The 22,309-nt window shown below is 31.7% G+C and overlaps 6 protein-coding genes across 8 annotated transcripts; 4 read left to right on the forward strand and 2 right to left on the reverse strand.

Annotated features, from left to right (window-relative positions):
- The first annotated feature begins 3,102 nt into the window (after nt 1–3,102).
- On the forward strand, nt 3,103–4,020 carry LOC110736079 (auxin-induced protein 22D-like). The gene is made up of 2 exons (XM_021916219.1): nt 3,103–3,441; nt 3,575–4,020. Exons 1-2 carry the CDS (start codon nt 3,260–3,262, stop codon nt 3,900–3,902), a joined length of 510 nt encoding a protein of 169 aa, XP_021771911.1. The 5' UTR covers nt 3,103–3,259; the 3' UTR covers nt 3,903–4,020.
- Nucleotides 4,021–5,320: 1,300 nt separating this feature from the next.
- Nucleotides 5,321–10,515, forward strand: LOC110737083 (anaphase-promoting complex subunit 11-like). Its single transcript, XM_021917452.1, has 3 exons — nt 5,321–5,738; nt 7,792–7,940; nt 9,157–10,515. The coding sequence occupies exons 2-3, from the start codon at nt 7,802–7,804 to the stop codon at nt 9,270–9,272; spliced, it is 255 nt and encodes an 84-aa protein (XP_021773144.1). The 5' UTR covers nt 5,321–5,738; nt 7,792–7,801; the 3' UTR covers nt 9,273–10,515.
- Nucleotides 10,516–11,439: 924 nt separating this feature from the next.
- Nucleotides 11,440–15,163, reverse strand: LOC110737084 (hydrophobic protein RCI2B-like). Its single transcript, XM_021917453.1, has 3 exons — nt 14,927–15,163; nt 13,903–14,000; nt 11,440–11,608 (listed from the first exon to the last, which is right to left on the reverse strand). The coding sequence occupies exons 1-2, from the start codon at nt 15,005–15,007 to the stop codon at nt 13,917–13,919; spliced, it is 165 nt and encodes a 54-aa protein (XP_021773145.1). The 5' UTR covers nt 15,008–15,163; the 3' UTR covers nt 11,440–11,608; nt 13,903–13,916.
- Nucleotides 15,164–16,058: 895 nt separating this feature from the next.
- Nucleotides 16,059–18,992, forward strand: LOC110735972 (protein FAR1-RELATED SEQUENCE 5-like). Its single transcript, XM_021916141.1, has 4 exons — nt 16,059–16,529; nt 17,054–18,161; nt 18,406–18,946; nt 18,984–18,992. The coding sequence occupies exons 1-4, from the start codon at nt 16,295–16,297 to the stop codon at nt 18,990–18,992; spliced, it is 1,893 nt and encodes a 630-aa protein (XP_021771833.1). The 5' UTR covers nt 16,059–16,294.
- On the forward strand, nt 18,926–20,476 carry LOC110737085. 3 transcript variants are annotated; one of them, XM_021917454.1, is made up of 5 exons: nt 18,926–19,408; nt 19,487–19,576; nt 19,652–19,735; nt 19,819–19,884; nt 19,971–20,476. In XM_021917454.1, exons 1-5 carry the CDS (start codon nt 18,992–18,994, stop codon nt 20,451–20,453), a joined length of 1,140 nt encoding a protein of 379 aa, XP_021773146.1. In that variant the 5' UTR covers nt 18,926–18,991; the 3' UTR covers nt 20,454–20,476. The 3 variants fall into 3 exon arrangements, with proteins under 3 accessions (XP_021773146.1, XP_021773147.1, XP_021773148.1); XM_021917455.1 differs by lacking the exon at nt 19,819–19,884; XM_021917456.1 differs by lacking the exon at nt 19,487–19,576.
- Nucleotides 20,477–20,604: 128 nt separating this feature from the next.
- LOC110737086 lies at nt 20,605–22,275 on the reverse strand. The gene is made up of 6 exons (XM_021917457.1): nt 21,909–22,275; nt 21,662–21,821; nt 21,431–21,559; nt 21,212–21,355; nt 20,897–21,097; nt 20,605–20,797 (listed from the first exon to the last, which is right to left on the reverse strand). Exons 1-6 carry the CDS (start codon nt 21,953–21,955, stop codon nt 20,684–20,686), a joined length of 795 nt encoding a protein of 264 aa, XP_021773149.1. The 5' UTR covers nt 21,956–22,275; the 3' UTR covers nt 20,605–20,683.
- Nucleotides 22,276–22,309: the final 34 nt, after the last annotated feature.

Raw genomic sequence — 22,309 nt, forward strand, 5'->3', positions numbered from 1 at the left:
AGTGATCGGTCGAACTTTCTAAAACAAAGGGCGTGTATAGTTTGTTGGTAATTACATTGCATCATATCAAGTGTGTTTTACATTAATGTGTTATTACGCTTTAATTTGAATCCTATAAGCCTATTAAGGATTTACACTGTACCTTGCGTTTACACTTAGTTGGACCTAATAAGCCATAATAATTCAACTTGTTTAACACTTAATTTTTTTTAAGGTGACAAAAATGCACTCGTACTCTTTGTACCTCGCAATATCTACAAGACTACACCTTTTCTATTGTTTTCTTTCTCTTACTTTAGCTATGTTTTTTTTCCTTACACCCACTTGCCTCTCTTTGAAACAAGATTTATTTTACAGCCGCACATAATTAAATACGGAAGGATCGGAGTAGTAACAACAAATACTATACAAGTGCGAAAACGCAATGACTCTACTTCTAGTACCTTAAATTTGAAAACATTAAATTCATAGATGATACTCCGTATAAAGTAAAAGAACATTTGGTGTAGCACAAAATTTAGACATCACCAATTTCCAAAGATTTACCTTTGTCATCCCTAGTAATTCCTAATAAACCTTTGTCTCTTTGATTCTAATCAAGAACCAAAATAACTTCTAACGAATGGTTGTGTATGCAATTACTTTATTAAATGTCGATTATGATGTACGCTAATAATTTATTCATATATAAATCTAAAAAATCATAAAACTTAAAGTATGTAAGCTTGTACTATGTAGTTTAGAAGAACGAAATTAAAGGCCTTAAATATTTACTTGATCAATCCTTAGATATTAACTTACATATCTATATAAACGTGTTCAATTAATTATGATTATTATTATAATTGTGGTGTAGTAAATAACTACGTAAAATATAACCCATTTTATAGTGTTACAAAAAAAAAAAAAAAAAAAAAAAAAAAAAAAAAAAAACATCATATCATAGGTTTTATAAAAATTAAATAAAGTCATAATCATAATTATGATCAATATAATGACTTCTATTACTTTACCGACAATTTGAAAGCAAGAATCTGAAATGCATGTAGTTGGATAAGGATAGTAGTTGTAACGTAGACGTGTAGGTCACACTATCTCTAATTTGAGGGACAAGCTTAGGACATACGTTAATGCAAACCCTATTTTTTTTAATTAATAAGAACTCTAATTTGGGTGGTTATGATTGAATTTAGAAAGTAATGTGGACCGTTGGATGAGAGTAGATGGTGGTGGTTGAGAGAACTATCCCACATGAAAATGCCCTGCAAAATCTTGCAAACAACAGCTTGAAGATCTGGACCATTTAACTGACACCCATGACTTTGGGTCGGAGGACGCGGTCATGCGGATACATATATGATCATATTAATTATCTGATATGTGGTGTGGATACAAATCAACATTCTTATTATTCTTGTCAATATAATGAGTTATATGTATGATGTGTATATATACTTTGGTATCTTGGGTGGATTTGCGATTTTCATTATACGGAGTAATAATATACATCAAATCGGGTGTATCATATATTTATGATCGACATTTAATTTGTGGTTTATTGTTTAATTTAAATTTGTATTCCACTCTAGGGTGAAGGTTTATTGTTTAATTTAAATTTGTATTCCACCCTAGGGTGAAATAATCACCAATCAATTTGATGTATAACTAACGTGATGCATGTTTCGGCTAGAAATGTCATATTTTGTGTTTTTTGTACGTAAAATACTCCATAGTTTTATTCTATATGGAACAATCAAATCTCAAAATCTAACTGCTATAATAATATTGAATCATTTATTTTTTGTAAGTGTAACTTGGTAAAAGAAATGCAATTAATGACGAAAAGTGAGAGATTAAGAGTTTGACACAAGAGATGACACACATACATGAGTGTATATGAATAGGCTGGGGGGTGAATTCATTCATCACAAAAGAAACTAAAGAAACACAGCACAAGAATACACTATACTATACACAAAGGTACACAAAGGTGATGAGGTGTGTTATTTGTTACTTGTTTCACGTGACATGTGTATGGTAGCACGTGTCATGAATATGGCAGATTTAGATTTATCGTATCTATCTGTTTTAATAAAAAGAGTAGTGCTAATTGAAATTGATGGCATATGTATTGACTATAATTTAGAGCTATGATCGGATTGATCACAAATAAATTGAGTAGTGAGTAAATGAAATTGATAGCGTATTGACTATAATTTAGAGCTATGACCAGATTGATTACAAATAAGTTGAGTAGTGAGTAATTGAAATAGATGGCGTATTGACTATAATTTAGAGCTATGATCAGATTGATCACAAATAAATTGAGTAGTGAGTAATTGAAATTGATGACATATTGACTATAATTTAAAGCTATGATCAGATTGATCACATATAAATTGAGTAGTGAGTAATTGAAATTGATGGCATAATGACTATAATTTAGAGCTATGATCAGATTGATCACAAATAAATTGAGTAGTGAGTAATTGAAATTGATAGCGTATTGACTATAATTTAGAGCTGTGACCAGATTGATCACAAATAAATTGAGTAGTGAGTAATTGATATAGACGGTGTATTGACTATAATCTAGAACTGATCGGATTGATCACAAATAAATTGAGTAGTGAGTAATTGAAATTGATGAATTATTGACTATAGAGTTATGATCATATACAACTAAACTTAGTTAATTTTACCAAATAATAATGCATGAGTATCAAATTTATTTTTAAAGGTTGTATCCATATTTTTTAGTCATGATATATGGTGATAAATAAACAAAACAAAAACTTATAAAAATTTATTTAACATTATTTAGAGAAATAGAGAGGAAATACAGTCGTAGAAGACAGTAAATAAAAGTTATATTTTGTCCAAAATAATAATTGTCTTAAAAGCTAGGAAGATATACACTCTACAGACCAAAAGTAGTGATAAACAAGGGCATGTGCTGTTAAGAGACAACTAACTAATGACTTGCTAATTCTGTCTTCCAATCACAATGCCAACTACACCAAACGTGCTCTAACTATAACCACTTTTATACAATTCTATGTGTATATATATAGCACATAGTTTTGTGCTTCATCTCATCATCAATACAACTTTTACTTTCAATTCATTATTTTTAAAGCATCTACAATTTGTTTCTAACGTGCACAAGGTTATTGCAAGCTTCGATTACTGATTCAAAGTTGTTAAAGGATCCATATCGAGCTTGTTTTTTTGCTTTCGTGGTCGTGTATCACTAACAATGGAAAAGAGCAACGATAACTTGGGTTTTCATGAAGACACCGAGTTGAGATTAGGGTTACCAGGAACTAATGGATCTAATAATAAGAAGAAAAGATCATTTTTGGAAACTAATGATGATGAGTCGTCTACTACTTCGTGTGTTGAAGATTGCCATGATGACCACCCAACTCCACCATCAAAGTAAGTAGATTGATCGCATACATTTAGATTTAATCGTGTTTTAGTCACTTGAATTTTCTTTTCACTATTTTTTTTTAACTTCATATAATTTTTTTCATGACACTAATTGTATTGTGCGACTTGTTATTTATAGGGTACAAGCAATTGGATGGCCTCCGATCAGATCTTACAGAAAAAATAGCCTCCAAATTACAAAATCAAAAGAAGAATCCACAAGGATGTACGTCAAGGTTAGCATGGACGGAGCTCCTTACCTAAGAAAGGTTGATCTAAAACAATACAAAGATTACAAGGAACTCTTAAAGGCATTAGAAGAGTTGTTCACCTTTAAAGCTGGTAAGGATGAACCAACTTATGAAGACAAAGATGGAGATTGGATGTTGGTTGGAGATGTTCCATGGGAAATGTTTATTAATTCTTGCAAACGGCTTAGGTTAATGAAAGGATCTGAAGCAAATTAAGGTTTGGCTTGCTAGCTTGGTCTAAAATTTGACATTATATCATGGTACAATATTAATGTACGGCCTAGTAGCCAGCCTTGTTTTGGATCTGTGATTATCGAACTTACACAATTGATCATATCACATAATTTTTGAGAGACTGGTTGAAAATCACATAATTGATCAAGTTATAGTCTTATAGATATATATAACATATATATATATATATATATATATATATATATATATATATATATATATAAACTCATCTCAAAAGTTTTATACCATGAAATTGATGTTATTGTAGTGTACTCGTCGCAGAATCATTATCCTTTGTTACAATCTAATAGCTTAGTATGAGTTGAACGGATGATGTTGTTCCGAAAGATTATTTATAGGCGCAAAATCAAATTTAATAAGTCAGGCGAAGATGACAATAAATAATTACAAGTATGATAATTAATACCATGACACAATGGGAATAATTAAGTGATGTTTAAACATGCCTTTATCCTTTTTTTTAAATAGATACAGGCCTTTACTTAGTTAAACATACTTAATTTACAAATGCTTCAATCATATTGTTATTCTATTAATTAGGATAATAGATAATACATTGTTATAAGTTTAAATCATAATCGATCTCTCTTTATCTTTTACATTCCTTGTTTTGTAGTGCAAAATCTTACTCGTACTTTATATGCGCTCCATAGTAAGTTGTATGAAGTCTAATAATTGTATCATTCGGCTCATAAGGTACACTTCACAAGCATCACAAATTCGGCTTTATGAATGATTTTTTTTTTCTTACAAATTACTTCATATTTTTTTTAAAAAAAAGTCCCTACTCTAGATTACTAAGAATCTAAAAATATGATGTAATTCGTTTGTCAAAGCCTACACGTAACATACATACCCATGCGATTTTAAAGCAACATCTTCACCATAAACTCTTAATTAACTTCGTAGTATTTTCCAATCCATTAATTAGTATTCGGATGCATGTTTAGTGTTCTATACCATCATCCTTCCTCCATCAATGGCCTACGTGCCCTTCTTGTCATCGAGCTTCAACATCGGCGCAGCTAATAATCAGGTGGCCACTACGTACCCATAAGGCTATAAGCCAAGCAAGCATAGCTGGCCAAAGCACAACACAGTCTCAAGACCCGTGCCTGTAATGTCTAAGAAAATGAAGCCAACATGACAACGACTCTACGTACGTAATGTTATATGTCTACGTCTAACGTCTTTGTTACTTCTGCATTATTTTTGGACATTAACAACTTTCATGAAACCATACTTTTGAACAAAGCTTAAGCTGTAGTAATGTAGTTTAGATTCCATTCCAAAATAAAAGTTAAAAAAATAAATAAAATAAAATAAAAAAGTTGCTCTAATTTTTGGTTTTCATTCAATTTTAAAAATTATTTATCGTAAATTTATATATTTTTTTGTTATAATTTTTAAATGAAACTACCCTAGGCGTAAGTATAAATGTATAACAGAGTTACGAGCGTAGCTAGTGAACTAGTGAAGGACATGGGAAAAAAAAAAAAAAAAAAAAGTAGAAGAGTAACGGACAGAAAGCCGGAAAGAAGGAAGAAAAGAAACTGAACTCTGAAAAATGAAACCCTAACTTTCCTCTTTCCTCTCTCTTCGAAGTTCGAAAATCCTCTGCCAATCCGCCGCTCTCGCTCGTCGGCTCCACTCCCGGCACTCCGTCCCTCCGTTAGTCGAGTCGCCGCCGTCGCTGCTTCGTGATTCACTGCTTCGTCCGTTCGTCTGCTCGTCGCTGGACTCGCTGCTGTCCATTCGACTTCGCTCGCTTCGCTAAATCGCTAGACCCAATTCACGGTATGTAAATCTGAATTTAATCTCTGAATTATTAGTTTATTACTTGTTTAATTGTTTTATAGTTTATACTTAATTCAATTATTCTGGGTATTGAAGATTTGAAGTATTGAACTATTGAAATTTTGAAATGTGTTGGTTTATTGTCTTATCGAAATCTCTGAATATTGAAATCTGTTGGTTGATTGGTTTATTACTTGTTTTTTTCTTCTGTTTTTGTGCATTTATTGAAATAATGAAATGTATAGTTAATTTTGTGAACTTTTGATTGCATTTTTTTCTCCTGTTTTTGTGAATTTATTGAAATGTATAGTTGAATTAGAAATTTAGAATTTTAGGTTTATTTATTATGTAATGATGTGGAATTGTGGAAATTGATATATATTTTTCAATTTAATTAGGAGATGTCAAAGATTCACCTAATTCAAACAAATCCAAGGCAACTAGTAAACAACCCGATCTTCCACAATTCTTGTTTAAAAGACAGAAACTCAATGAAAATGAGTCCAATGAAAATGAGTCCAATAACTCACCTTCATTTAGCTCTCCTCAAAGTCAAGAAAATGGTATGGAAATGGGTGGTTCAAGTAATAGTAATGTACCATTAGAGGAAGATTCGGTGTACGATGTTGAACTTCTTCCTCATGATCCGGGAAAAAGAATAAACATAATGGATTACCCCGCAAATGAACGAAATGCTATTAGGAGGGGTTATATTCTTAAAAAACCTTGCCAACCAAAAACTCTTGACTTCCTTGCAAGACAAGTGTCTGGTTTACGTCGCTTTAGTGTTCATTGGTTCAAGAAATGGGATTGGCTTGAATTTTAGTATTGAAAAAGATGCTGCGTTTTGTTTTGTATGTTACTTGTTGAAGAATGAAGTTGATAATAATTCAGGGGGTGATGCATTTGTTGATGGAGGGTTTAGGGCATGGAATAAACCGGAAAGATTTGAGAAGCATGTTGGTGGAATTAAAAGTGCTCGTAATCTTGCTTATGAGAAATATGTGAATTTAAGAGATGAAAAAAAAGAAATCAATCTTGAATGTGCTTGGCAATGCAAGTGATGTGATTAAAAGTGAATATTTTATTTGCTTGAATGCATCTTCAACTTGTTTAAGGTTTCTTTTGGGGCAAGGTTTGGCATTTCGTGGACATGATGAAAGGGGGGGAGTCATATAATAGGGGTAATTTTCTTTGAGCTTTTGAAATGGTTAGGAGAAAAGGTTGAGGAAGTAAGAGAACATACTCTTGAAAATGCAACTAGAAATTGTCAAATGACTTCCCCTTCCGTTCAAAAGGACATTATTAATTGTTGTGCCAAAGAAACAACTAGGTGCATAATAGAAGAAGTTGATGATGATTACTTTGCTATATTGGCCGATGAGTCAAGTGATGTGTCCCAAAAAGAACAACTAGCTCTTGTTTTGCGTTTTGTAGATAGAGATAGTGGAAAGGTAATGGAGCAATTTTTTTCTGGGTATGTCTTAAAAAAAGGTCCCAACATTTTTTTCTCATGATAAACCATTTCCGCATAAACCCATATAATGATATAAATCATGATTTTTCTAAACTTTAAATAATATAATGATACTGCATTGTAGTACTTTATATCATTACGTGGGTTTATGCGGAAATGGTTTATCATGAGAAAAAAATGTTGGGACCTTTTTTTTTAGACATACCCAGAAGACTGTTACTTCCATTGTCATTGATTTGTTACACTAGAAATGGAGGAATTGTGGGGACTAGGGAGTTTCTATTTGTCCGGTTTAAGATTCTAGGGTAAAAAGCTCAACCAAACACTGGAATGGGACAAACTCCATTCCAAGCTATACGACTACTACCCCATGAATATTGAACAGCAATTTAAAGAAAGCATATTTTTCCTTTATGATGCTCCCAAATTACTCGTGTGTATTACCATCAACTTGATGGGTGGTTGGAAAATCTCTTGATTTTATTCAACTATAATTTATGCTTATAGTCTGCTTTACTATGTAATGATGTTAGCTGCACACTATGCTAACTATTCTGAGTTTTTGCTTCTTCCCAGAGTAAAGAGGATGAAAGCTAACATTTTACAATGGCATGCTGTAGCTTCATGGACCTGGGATGCCCAGGACGAAACATGCGGAATATGTAGAATGGCCTTTGATGGTTGTTGTCCAGATTGCAAACTACCTGGTGATGACTGCCCATTAAGTATGTGACTTTCTTTTTATTTTTATGTAAACTTTGACTTCTTTTGATACATCAGTGATTGTCCTGTTGAATAGTTAGAGTGCAAATAGATATGCTGATCGAGTGCATTATGCGTATATAGACATCAATGCGCCTGATCTAGTGTTTTGGCAATCTTTTTATTCAGAGTAGGAAATTTGCTCAATAAAATCCACTTAACATCTAGTAATCCAGGTGTTTTGTCTTTTAAATATGACAAGCACACTCTTTTGGTGAAATAGAGCCTGTACTTTATAGGAGAATAAAATAAAAATTGATAGTGATACATTGAGATCTGAAATATATATGGTAATGTTGGTCTGAATCACACAATTTGGTGGTGAATAGTGGGAATGAAGATAAAATGTGGTGACAATGACATTGTTCATCTGGGTTAACTGGATAAGTTATTTAAATAGTAGCGCTGATTAACCAGAAAACAACTCCTCTTAAGTTGATCCGTGCAACCTAAACTCTATTCATCTAGTATGCTCACATGGCATAGGTCACTTGGCATCTTATGATCTTTTCCTCTGATATCTGAAGTTTAAATCAGAAATCGGAACACAATCTATGCCAAATGATGTATATGGTGATGATAAAATGGTATTGGCATGGATTGGTTGCCTTTTGTCAACTGCTATGCTTTTGTCCTTTATCAACCTCTCTTCTCGATATCACTTTCAGAAATAGAACAAGCCATCTCCATTATGGAGAGAGGACTGTAAGTACGAGGATCCCTTCTCATGTTGTGTATCAATTGGGATCAATTGTGACCAACGCTATAGGTGTTCACTAGAAGAGGAATTTGTCCATACCAGCGGGCTAATTAGAAGAAAATCAAACTTTGATGCCCAGAGCTCTAGACGATTTGAAGTTCTAGTTGAGGACTTCAACCCACCATCAACTATTTTTGCGTTAAACTTTGTAAAGCATTCTGTTTGTTTCCGTGAATACAAAAAAGGCAGGGTTTTCTGTAAGCCCAATTGTGCTTGTGTTCTGAGGTGTCTAATATTTTACATGTGTGCATGGATTTACCCTGGATAGTGCTGTTTATACTTCCTCAACGGTGCGTGTGTGTGTGTGAATTTCACTATTTTGTGAGGTGTTTTGGCTTGAGTGGCGTCCTTGTGTGTCCTTATCTTGAAATTTTACAATTATGAGGTTGGGTGAAACTAATGATGTTTAATGGTTGCAGTTTGGGGGCAATGCAACCATGCTTTTCATCTACATTGCATCTTGAAGTGGGTGAATTCACAAACTTCTCAAGCTCATTGTCCTATGTGTCGCCGGGAATGGCATTTTAAGGACTGATCATTTCTTCACCTGCTCTTTCTCAATTATCACTATCTGGTGAAAAATGGCGTGTTATTGCAGTGACTAACTGACTATGGTATAACTCTTAATCTATCTTATGTGGCGATATCTGCTTCAGCTTCAATCTCGTTTGATACAAGTGGTTGGTATCATATCCAATTTTGTGGAACAACTCACAAACTTTGCTTTAGTAAGCTATTCTAAAACTTCTCTGTAACTTGGTGTAATGACATGATTGAACTTGGTAGATGATTGAACTTACAGGTCATCATATTAGTTTGCACATTTTTTTTTTGTGTTGATCATGATTAAATTACTTATATTTTCATGATTCACGAGGAGCCAAGTGGCATGATGGAGTGATGGAAAATCAAAATCAATTAGCCAACAAACCTTAACCAAGTCTCTTTCAATCCATGTAGATGAGGAATTGTACCTGTAAATGCTGTGAACAAGTGTACTACTATGGTCATATGATTGTTTTGGTTTTTTCCTCTCTTTCTGTCTTCTCTGTACAGGGAAGAATATGACGTGACAAGCAATTTTTTGTTGTTATTTTTGTGACTTGATGGTGATGCATGTTTCTGGTGTAAGTGAGGTTCTTGTTGTATGATCCTGAGATACTACTTACCTGTACTCGTAGCATCTTCGACTGATAGAATTAGTTTGGGTGGGGGTAGATGGCTGAGATACTAAATAATGCTAGACTCGTCGTGATCTCCTGGATGATAATATGTTTAGTTTAGGCTTGAGGATGATACCTGAGGTCGATTCCATCTACAATACTTTCAGTCATAGCTGCCTCAATTGAAACCTTTAGACAGTTTCAAAATGAGCAAGGACATGACCAATTGCTATGATTTGGGAAGGTGACGCGATTACAGTTAGAGACAATTAGATTCGAAGGACTGATTCAAACTTTGTACTAAGTGTAACTTCATACTCCTACAATATCATGATGTTCTAGCAGATTTAGTGAGGCTACTTCGTTTAAAATTATGAGGATTTTAAGATTTTTTTTTTTTTTGTTTTTTTTCAAATGATCAAAAATCAATTTTCATACAGGTTTCAATTGGCCAATTTTTGTGCCAATAATTTAAAAAACAAGACTTGACAAACATAACTAGTAGATACATAAAAGTACCATTTCATAATCAGCAATTTTCGCTTTAATTACATCAAGAAATCCATGTAGCAAAACAACAGTGAACAATTTCATACATTACAGGAAAAAAAAAAAGTAATGAAAATTACAAGGCCGATTCAGAGCACCATTATTGGTGAACAAAAAAAAATGGTTCATGGGTTACTATCACCATTTCTCTCTCATCCACATCAACCCAACAAACCATTTATAATATTCACTCTTAACAATAAACACTAAATAATGGTTCATCATCAATACTCCCTACCCCACCTTATTTTATTTTTGTAAATATAATCTTTTTGTTTCATAATTATAATTTATTAACCGATGTCAATGTAATTAATTGACGTATTTAATATTTTAATCGTGATTATTAATTAAGAAATTATCGCGTTTTTTTATCAGCTTTTAAAAAAATTAATTCTTGTGATTAATATTTTTTAAACAACAACGCAGCTAATTTTAATTAACATAAAAAAAAGGAGGTACAAATCGTGATTACAGTTCTACAACTATAATAATGTTAATGATAATAATTTAAAATAATAATAACAATAATAATATTAATATTGGTATAAATAATAATAATAATATTGGTAATTATAGAGGAGATTTTTGAAGAGAAAAATATAGTAGAAAAAAATGAATTTTGAAAGTTGAAAAAAATATATCAATATGGGTGTCTATTTATAGAGGGGAAAAAAATAGAGTCGTTGGTAATTTTTTTTTTTTTTTTTTATTTGTATTTTGTAAAATATATCCGTTGCAAAATTACAACGGATATATTTAAAACAGTGCACACGTGTCAAGCAGCGGCTGGGCCAAGTGGCGCGCTCCCAGCCGCTGATTTCTATTTTTTTTTCTGAGCTTCAACAGCAAAACGACGTTGTTTTGCACCATGAAACAGCAAAACGACGTCGTTTTGCTATAATACCAGTCCAAAATATTGGTGGGGCCCACAGCGAATTAATTCATGGAAATGCTTGCTCCTGCAATCGAACCCATGACCACTCAACATGAACCATTAAAAGTTTGCCATTAAGCCACCACTTTATTTGTTTATTCATTGTGAACAATTAAATAGTTCACCCTTAAAGATGCCCTCAATGAATAACCAATCAAATTAAACAAGAAACTTCTACTGCATACTCATCATCGACAACAACGAGCATCCTTCACACCATTTCTGCTCAAAAACAAAAGTCCTCTTGTCAATGTATGTTCAACTAGAAGCATTATCAAGTTAATAAGGAAAACGTAACAAAAGCTACATCGTATTATAAAAATCTCTTCTATTATTTCGGGGTTGTAAGATGGTTACAACCAATGAACGCGTAAGATACTTAGTTATTTAACATGCTTAAGTAACACCTATTTTCTCTGTGGCTGTCCTTGTTATACCCACTCATATCAGAAAAGTTGATGAAAATGAAGAACTGATTTCTTGTAATCTTTTTATGCATTTTCTTTCAAAGTCATAACCCTATCTTGTATGTAGCGTGTTACAATTTTGTTTTAATTATTACTTTGTATTATTTTGTTTTTTTCCTATTTAAAAAAGTGGTCCAACTTATCATCAAATAAATCCCTCACACTAGTGGCCAAAACTTATTATCAGGTGCTTATGTCGGTATTGGCAGAAAACATGTCATGTACGAAGTATTATAAATTATAATTTTTTTTTTTGAAATATTGTAATTTATAATGTTAAAAAACACTGTTTTTAGATTTTTTTTTTTTTTTTTAATTGGATTGGTAAGAATGTAACATACACGTATTAGCAAAACTTGGGGATTCTTTGGTACGGTTGATGAACTAACCATTAATGGGGATTGGGGAAGTCATTAATAGGGGTGAGTACGGATCGGTTATCCGAAAAATCAGATATTTGATATCCGTATCCGATCCAAAATTTTCGGATATTCAATATCCGACCCATCTAATCCATCTAATAATATGGATTTTTATCCAAATTTTTTTAAAAAAAGAGAAATTTTAAAAACCAAAAAAAAAAAAAAAAAATAATGAAATAAAAAAATCTAGCCAGCCTATCCAATCGCCACCCACGACAACCCCACCACCACCACCTTTCCCTATTTTCCGACAGCCCCCTTCCCATCCCCCACCCTCCGTAGCCCTTCTCCTCATCCCCCACCACTGGAATCCCCCCTTCCCCACCACATACTCAGCGAAATCAACCTCCCCTCCTCGAATCACCCTTCGATTCCCACCCCCAGCCCCGAAAACCACCTTCTCCCTTCCCCTCCCATACCCCCATCCCTACTACCGTCGCAAACCCATCCCTACCGCACCAGCCTAATCAGCAAATCAGCCACCGCAGCGCAACAACCACCAACCTAATTTTGCCCACCAACACCACCAGTAAGACGCACCGTCGGTCTCGCCCACCAACATCACCAATTTCTTCTCGATGCCGCACAAATTCTAGCCACCAAATCAACAATATTGGCCAACAAATACATTAATTTATCATATTGGGCAGTGCGGAATGCGGAAATTCGCGACGGTGGGGAAGGAGGAGGAAGAATGGGAAGCAGCGGGGTTAGGGTTTAGGGAGGGCTGGGGAAGGTAAGGTTGGGATGCGCCGGTTGGAGAAGGAGGATGCTGCCATCGATGGGTTGCCGCGGTCGGGGGGGTAGCTGAATGGTTGTGCGGTAGGGATGGAGGTGGTTTTGGTTTTTTGTTTTTATATGAGAAGACGAAGAGGAGAGAGAAAGTTAGAGAGATAGATGAGAAAAGGGAGAGAGAAAGTCAGAGGCGGTGGGGGGTTTGGAGGAATGATTATTAATTAGGGTTAGTAGATTTGGGCCTTCGGCCTTTGGGGAGTATTTTAAATAACCAAGCAATACTTCACCCAAAAAATAATATGTAACAATAAGTGTTTTTTTCGGATATCGGATAGGTATCCGATATCTGACTTTTTTTTTTAATATCGGATATCCGAAATCCAAAATTTGGATATCCGATATCCGAGAAATCCGGATCGGATATCGGATCCGAAATCAAATTCGAATCGGATATCCATAATTTTCGGATCGGATCATCGGATTTTCGGATCTTCAGATAGTTTTACTAAGCCTTAGTCATTAAGATGCGTGTCTAATTGTATATGGTGTATTACAAATTGTATACTTGTGTTATATATTTCTTCTGTTCTAATAATATTGTAACAAGGATATGTTTTGATATTGTAAAAGTATTTTATAAGACAGAATCTACCAAAATTTCACATGTGTCTATATTCTGTTTAACGTATAAATCATATTATTGGATCAAACAAGAGTGATAAGCAGTGTAAAAGTTCAATTGTTGCAATATTATTGGAAGTAAGTATTTATTTACTACTACTTTGCAATTTGTCCGAAGTATTATACAAGGGATTATTTTTTATTTTATTTTTTTTTGAAAAAGGCGAAGAAAGAAAGCATAATTGACTAGAAGAGGAAATGAAATACGTACAAGGAGTGAAGAGATCATCTGAGGATGACATAGAGTGCATAAAGAATTCCAGGGAGGTACCCCAATAATGTCAGTACCAAACAGATCCAAAACTCAACCTGTTCATATCAATCAAATAAAATCATATTAGTTTGCCTTAGCCAAATAATTTTCACAAAATCATTTAATTTTCTAACAATTAATCAAACAAATAATTACTCCGTCTTCATTTTTCTTTTGAAGGATTCAAATGAATCAAATCTATACGAGTACTACGGAGCACTCATAGTATTAAATAAAATGAAATTTTGAAAGAGGGCCACGTTTTTTTTTTTTTTTTTTTTTTTTTTTACATTGGTTTTTGATTTCATGCCCCTTAAAAACTCATTCTTTTCGAATTGATTAATAATTTATTAATTACGTGATTTTATTTTTAAAAATTTAAGAATGTATTGAAATAGAAGGGCTTCAAAATTTATAACTTGTTGTTCAACACCACAAATCGTTAAACCTAGTACTTCGTATAATTTTAAAGACACACATCGTATTATTTGAAAAACCCTAATTACTTCATAAATCAGTACAACATCTACTTCTTTGAATTCTTCCTTTCCAATAATAAAAGAAAAATGATATCTTCTAAGATAAGTTAAAATCCCATTTCTTATAGACTTATAGTCATAACCTCAGTTATCATATATATATATATATATATATATATATATATATATATATATATATATATATATATAAACCTCCTTTATCATTTCTAAACCACCAACACGTAATTAAAAAATTACGATCAATACACACATAATTTTTTGAAAGTATCTTAATACTAATCACATAAAAATTATTAAAGAAGAATTTTGGAACTTTATTGATAAATAATTGTCATGTATCAAAGACAATTAATTTCTCGAATTTTAGGTTGTAAACAAAATTCAGTATTTATACAACTAATTGATTTAAAACAATTTACGAAACAATAAGGGGAAGAGAATAGAACATAACAAATTATAGTAGGTGTGAAAAATATATATACCTGACAACCAAACTTCAAGAAAACACCAAGAGGAGGGAGAATGATGGCAATAATAACATCAATGAAAGTTGCTGTACTCATTTTTGAATTTGGAAATAGAGAGGTTTTTTTTTTTTTCCTCAAAAATAAATTGAGAGAATTTTGAGTAAGAGTTTTTTTTTTTGAGAAATTAAAAAAAAAAAAAAAAAAAGAGTAAGAGACTTAATAAAAGTATAATAATGAAAAATGGTATTTGGTACAAGTATCTCAATGTCTCTAGAATCGTGAGTATATATAGTGAAAAACTGACATGTACCACGTGTCTACAGATCATTTGTCCAGCTAGGTGTAAAGGGGCTTTAAACCGTTATCCCTTTTCAAAATTTTGAGTATTTTAAAATTAATAAACTATGTCGGCCAATTAGTTGGTAGATCCTAGATATTTGCAAAATAGATTAAAAAAAAAAAGATATTTGCAAAATAAATAAAAAAAAAGGAAAAACATAAGACATCATATTAAAAATAAAATAAAATAAAAAAATAATTACTTGTTAAAAAAAACTAAAGTTAAACACTAATTCTTTTCATTGTTGTTGATCAATTACATTTATAAAATTCACTATGGTGTCATTTTTTTGTTTACAAAAATAAATATAACTACATAGTATAAGAGTTATATTCGTTCAATTTATATGTATTTTTGAGATTGAGTTTTTTATACTTCGTAAAATCTATTACTTGTAATATGGAATTGATGAAAGTGTTGCACAAAATATGAATGAGAAAATCAAGAAACGATAAGAATGATGTTCAATGATAAAGTAAAATGTGTACAACTTATTTTTACTTATTTTTTATTAGATAAGAAAAAATAAGTTATAATATGCTTTATCGTTTTATGTGCGTGATAAAAAAAAAATTGAGTCATATTAAAAAATCAGATCAGATTAGATAAGCAAAATTAAACCAACCATAAATATCTGATTATAATTTGTCAACCTTTTAGATATACTATTGAAAATCAGCTGAGATTTTTTTATGATAGGGGATCGGAGTTCCATCCCAAAGTTAGAGAAATAATACTTAAAATTACATATAAAAATTTGAAATGAGTGACCATTAACATGTGCAAAAGCAACCCAACATGAAATTTGAAATGAGTTTATCATAAACCTGAAAATTTTACCCTACACCCTAGTGTAGGGTGTGTTCCCTACACCCCCCCTATGCTACGTCGTTTTGTAGCTGGTATTGAGTTCTCATGTGCAGCTTCTTTCCTTTTGCGATTCTTTCCTTTTTTTTTTTTTTTTTTTCCTTTTTTTCTTTTTTTCTTTTCTTCCTCTTTTTTCCTTTTTCCTTTGATTCTTATTATTCAATTTATGTATATATATGATTTTAAACCCTATTTTTTCTCTCTCTTCAATTGATCAACCAACCTCCATTTTTGATCTACATTTTTCTCTCGCTAATTCATCTTCTTCATTTGATTTTTTGAACGAATTCGTTAATTGTTACCGATCATCAATGGCGAATTCTGCATCTGGAGATTGCGTTGATTTTGATCGCGATTGCGAGCGTGTGTTTCCTTCTGGACTTCGTTTCGTTGATTCGTTTGTGCAACAATGTGAGTAATTGTGATCATAATTTTTCAATTTTTAATTATCCCTAATTTGTTCTGTTATAATGCTCTGTTAATTTGAACTTAATTGATGTATTATTATTCACTTTCGATTTTTGAATTTACTACTTTGATTACATTATGATGAACGTTTTTGGATTGTTGTACTTTGTATGAACATTTTGTTGCTTCATTTGTTGTTTCATTTGTTGTTTTCTCTGTGTTTTAGAATTGTGTGTTTTTGTCGTATATTTTGTAGATTATACTTTCAATTAATCGTTTATGTTTTCTTATTCATTGTTACTAATGTGTTTATGTTCAGTCTTAAAGTCATTTTTGATCATTTATTTTTACATTTTTATATCGATATTATGTGTAGTGGTAAATAATGAAAATATTGTTCAAAATATTATGTGCTGAAATTCTTTTTGCAATTGATCATGTGCTGTTTTGATATTGAACATTTTACTTATTTGTTATTGTTCATTCATGAAACTCTTTATGATCATTTATAATTGTATATTGTGCAGTGGAAAAAAATGATGATATTATGTATTTAGAAGCAGAACAGTCTGAATTAAAGGATAAAGAATTTAAATCTGAAGATGAAGCTTTCGAAGCGTATAATGAATATGCTTTTAGGAAAGGTTTTGGAATTCGAATTGGGAAGAGTAAGAGAAGAAGAGATGATTCTTTTTTGATGAAAAGATTTGTTTGTTGTAATGAGGGATTCAAAGATAATAAGTGTAAGAATAAAAGGATTTATGAGAAGTTGGATCATCGAACTGGTTGTTTAGCTTTTGTGCAGTTTCATATTGATCATTTAGGGGTCTATACATGTACAAGACATGAAATGGTTCATAATCATGCTATGATTCCTCCTGAAAAAAGGCATTTGATAAGGTCTCAAAGAGATGTGAATAAAGAGCAGCTTCTTTTCATTTCAACAATGAAATTGAGTGGAGTCAAAGTTACTGATTCTTTGAGGGTTCTAAAGAAGGAGGTTGGGGGATCTCCTAATCTTTGTTTTACTGCTTCTGATGCTTATAATGCATTGTCATCTGAAAAAGCTGCCCAAATTGAAGGATGTGATGGTAACCAATTGATTAAATATTTTGCCAAGAGACATGTGGATGAGACAGATTTTTATTATGATTTTGAACAAGATGATAGTGGTGCTTTAGTTAGTTTTTTTTGGCGTGATGGTAGGATGATGAGAGATTATCATTACTTTGGAGATTTGTTGGTTTTTGATACAACTTATAGAACTAATAAATATGGAATGATATGTGCTCCATTTGTTGGGATGAACCATCATGGTAACAATGTCATGTTTGGTATGGGTTTTATTCTTAATGAGCGCACCGAGTCTTTTGATTGGTTGTTTGATACATTTTTGCACTCAATGGGGAGGAAAAGTCCCATTACAATTATGACTGATCAAGCACAAGCGATTGCAGCGGGTATAAGAAACATTTTTCCTTCAACTGTTCATCATCGTTTATGTGTATGGCATCTTGAACAAAATTCTAAGAAACACATTGGAGCATTGAGAGCTTTGGAAGGCTTTACAGATTTGTTTGGATATCTTTTGAAGTATTGTGAAACTCCTGCTGAATTTGAATATTTCTGGAAAAGGTAAATTATTGTTTTTTATATTTATTTTTTATTTTTATTATGTGATATATTTGATTATTATGTGATATATATATGAACATTTAGTGTTTTACATATGATCATACAATTTACTTTGTTATGTATGTTATCATAATATTATTAGTGTCCATATTGTTTATGATCATTATTCTTTACACAAATGTACATATTTTAATTTATATTTTGTTCATTTTTAAATTAATATATGATCATTTCTGTTATACAGGATGTGTGATAAATACAAATGTGAAAATGATGATTGGTTATGTGATTTGTATAAAATAAAGGAAATGTGGTGTCCTGCTTATTCTAAGAAGTATTGGTCTGGTGGTATATTGTCTTCTCAACGTAGTGAAACTACTAATAAGTCAGTTTCACAACGTCTTAATAAGACTCAAGGTTTATGTGATTTTTATCATGTTTTTCTTGATGTCATTTCTGAGTGGAGAAGTAAGGAAGGTGCAAGAGATTACAATACTCTGAGGGGTAATAGGCACCTAGCTTTTGCTAATATTGGTATATTAGTTCATGCAAGATCATTGTACACTATTCAAGCTTATGTTCTTTTTGAAGAGGAGTTCATTAGGGGGACAGCTTATGATCATGTTGATAATGGTTTGCGTTTTCCAGAATATTCATATCTTCTTTGGAGGCCTGGGAAGGATATAATTAAGCATGAAGTTGTTTTTAATAAGGAAACACATGCAATTTGTTGCACATGCATGTACTTTAGTGAGATTGGTTTACTTTGTTCTCATTCTCTTCGAGTATATCATTTGCATTGTGTGCGTAATATTCCACAAGAGTATATAATGAAACGATGGACAAAGGCTGCCATGTGTAGTCATGGTATTGAAGAACCTACTTTGAGGACAAATGTTGTGGCTACTAGTGTTTGGAGGTCACAAACAATCAGAAAGTTTGTTAAGTTGATAACAAGTTGTCAGAATTCTTTGAATGCAAGGGCAGAGGTTGAGTGTTATTTCAATCTGTTAAAAGAAAAGGTTGAGAGTGTATCAGGTGTAATTGACTTTAGTGAACCTGTTAAAGAGGTTGAAATTGTTGATCTTGAGATCAAGAATCCTCCAAAAGCTAGGCCTAAAGGTGAGAGGAATGTAAGGCCTAAGAGTACCTTGGAGAAGCAGTGTAACAAGGCAAAGGGTAATTTCAAGAGGAAAAAGTCTCTGTACACTCCTTACAAAAGGGGTATAGGGCAAGCAGTTGTACAGGTATATGATCATTTCATATTTTCAAATTGATCATTTCAGTTTTCGTAAATGATCATTTATGTTTTTTTTTTTAAATAGGAACTTGATGAGAACGGTTGTGCTGTTACTTATGCTAATTCTATTAGTGATCCCATTGAATTGATTGTTTTGAGCAATAAACGGGCTCAGGTAAATTCAAATGTGCCAAAAAAAACATTTTATTTATATTTTATTAATATTGATTTTTATAATTTAAAAATATAGGTCGGCTTAAAATCAGCTGTTGTAGAAGAAATTCCTTCTAGTTCTAAGGAATCAAATCATAGTATTTCCAATGATTTTGATCAGGTATATGAACATTTATGATCTATATTATAATTTTTTTTTATTTAATTTTTTATTTTATATATTTTTTTTTGGTTTTTTTGTAGGCTACTGGTGAAAGCTCTCTTTCATCTATCATATCTATTGATGTTGATATTTCATCTATTGCTAAGGTTTTTTTTTTTCCATATTTGTTTGTATAAGTGTTTGTAACTGATCATATACTGGTTTATTAATGATCAATTTAATTTTTTTAAAGGCGAAGGATTTAAATCTTGAAGGTGTTTCTGCTGTTCAACCTTGTTCTAATTTTGGTGCAAATGAAGGTGCTTCTGGTGTTAAAACTTACTCTCAAATTAATCCAAGAGTTCCAATTCATACTAGTGCGTCAACAAAATCTCCTGTTGTTATTCAACCTACTGTTCCCAGGAATGTTCAAAATCAAACTCAGAATTGTTCAAACACCAATCCAGAAATGATCATATCCAACTCCAGGAATGTTCAATCAACAAATGTTCAAGTTATTTCTCCTACGGTTCAAATAAATGATCAAGGATTTCCTGTTCAGAATGTTCAAGTTACTCCTCCCACAGTTCAAAGAAATGATCAAGGTGCTCGTGTTCCAATTCTTCAATCAAGAAATGTTCAATTAGGTTCTAAAAAGATTTCTTCTAAATATGATAGGTTGTTAGCCTTTTTTGATACAAGTGTAGCTAAACGTTTGGCTAATAAAGATAAATAATTAGTATTCCAGAACTTTATAAACATTAGACTTTTTTGTAATGTTGATTTAATTACTATTTTGTAATTTTGAATTTTCGATCTATTATATAAAAAACTTTCATTCAAAGATTAAAATGAAATATCAATTACAATAATATTAAAATAAAATCCATAAGTCTACTTCTAAAAAAAAAAAATAGTCATATATAAGAAATGAACATATACATAGTTGTAAATGAACATTTGAAACTACAAAGTTGCAAATTTTCTAGCTTTCCTTCTATTTGCTCTTGATTCAGTGTTTTCTTCAAATAACATCAGTTCTGCTGTGTATTGGAGCCTTAGATTTCTAATTTGTTCCACCTGTTGAACAAAATGAATTGTCAAATTTTAATTAAACAATCTTTACTGTTTCATAAATGAATATTATATCTTAAATAATTGATCATTTATAACTCTTACATTGTTTGGTTTTAAATCACAAATCCAGCTCTCATTAGGATCAGCAGTGAAGGTTTCCATATGCTTCATAATGTAAACTCCACAGTTTGTATAGTCATTGTTGCTACGCCATTTCATCTTTTCCAAAACAACTGTGTAGTCTTCAATTCTTTTTGCATCTTGATATCCAAGGTGTTTCATGTACTCTGCCAATCCTTTTAACTGATAGAAAAAAGAGTAAAAATTGTTTAGAAGTTTGTATTGTGATGAAGACATGAACAATTAATAAAATATAATTGATCATGTAGTCAACTATAAATGAACATATTATCTCACCATCATTTTTGGTTGTTCTTCATATTTTGCTTGGACTGATACCTTTTTTGGTAGTTTTCTATTGTCAATTATATGAATTTTGTCTTCTATATGATTGACGCACAACAGAAAAAAATGTTGAGAAGTTGATACTGGGAAGAAGACCTGAACAAATTATATAATGTTATTGGACAATATATTGAAGGTAATTGAACATTTGTATTAAACAAGAATTAATACCTGTTTATATCCAACAATGCTGTCAATTTTATTCAACTTCAGTTCATTGTCAATTCTTTCTATGAAGGCATTAATTCTTGTCTTCATTGATGATCCTTCTTGACAAACTTTATTTGTGCACATAATGTGCTGTTGAAATACAAACAAACATATAGAAGTTAAATGAATTTTTAGCAATTATTTATCATAGGAAAATAGAATCAATAATATAAAAAAAGAAGAAAGACTAACATGAAGCACTGTTGAGAAATAAATCTTGTTTCTCGGCTTTTTATGATTAAGAAACCTTGCCCATCCATCTATGACACAATTTGTCACTTCAACATCATCTCCAAGAGTTTTCATTTCATTTCTATTGATGAGATTCAAGCCATCATAGTATAAGAGTGCACTGCATTATGAACATTTAATAATATGAATGTGAACATATTTTTATAAAAGATATTAAACCTTAAGTTTAATTAGTGTAAGTAATTACCTTTCATCTTTTCCACCAAGAGCAAAGTCTACTGCAATTTGGTTCATGGCTTTCTCATCTTTAAACAGATCCTTGTACTTGACCAAGTAAGGAGATCGGAAAGCAGGAGGAAGTGTTTTCTTTTCGCGTTTTGGTCTTGTTGTTCAATATAAAATATTGTTAAATTAAGAAAATTATGAGGAACATAAATGAACATTTGAGTGTATATAAATAAATTTGAAATTATACCTTTCAACCTTTTCCTTTTCAGTTTTTTTCTTCTTTTCTGCAATTGACTTTTTCTTATCATCATTCCTGGTCATATTACATAACACAAATGTACATTTAGGTATATGAAAATGTTCATTATTATTTTTGAACATTTACTTAATATAAATAATGTACCTTTTTGTGACTTTTGA

Source organism: Chenopodium quinoa, unplaced genomic scaffold (genome assembly GCF_001683475.1).
Source record: "Chenopodium quinoa cultivar QQ74 unplaced genomic scaffold, ASM168347v1, whole genome shotgun sequence".
NCBI lineage: Eukaryota > Viridiplantae > Streptophyta > Magnoliopsida > Caryophyllales > Amaranthaceae > Chenopodium > Chenopodium quinoa.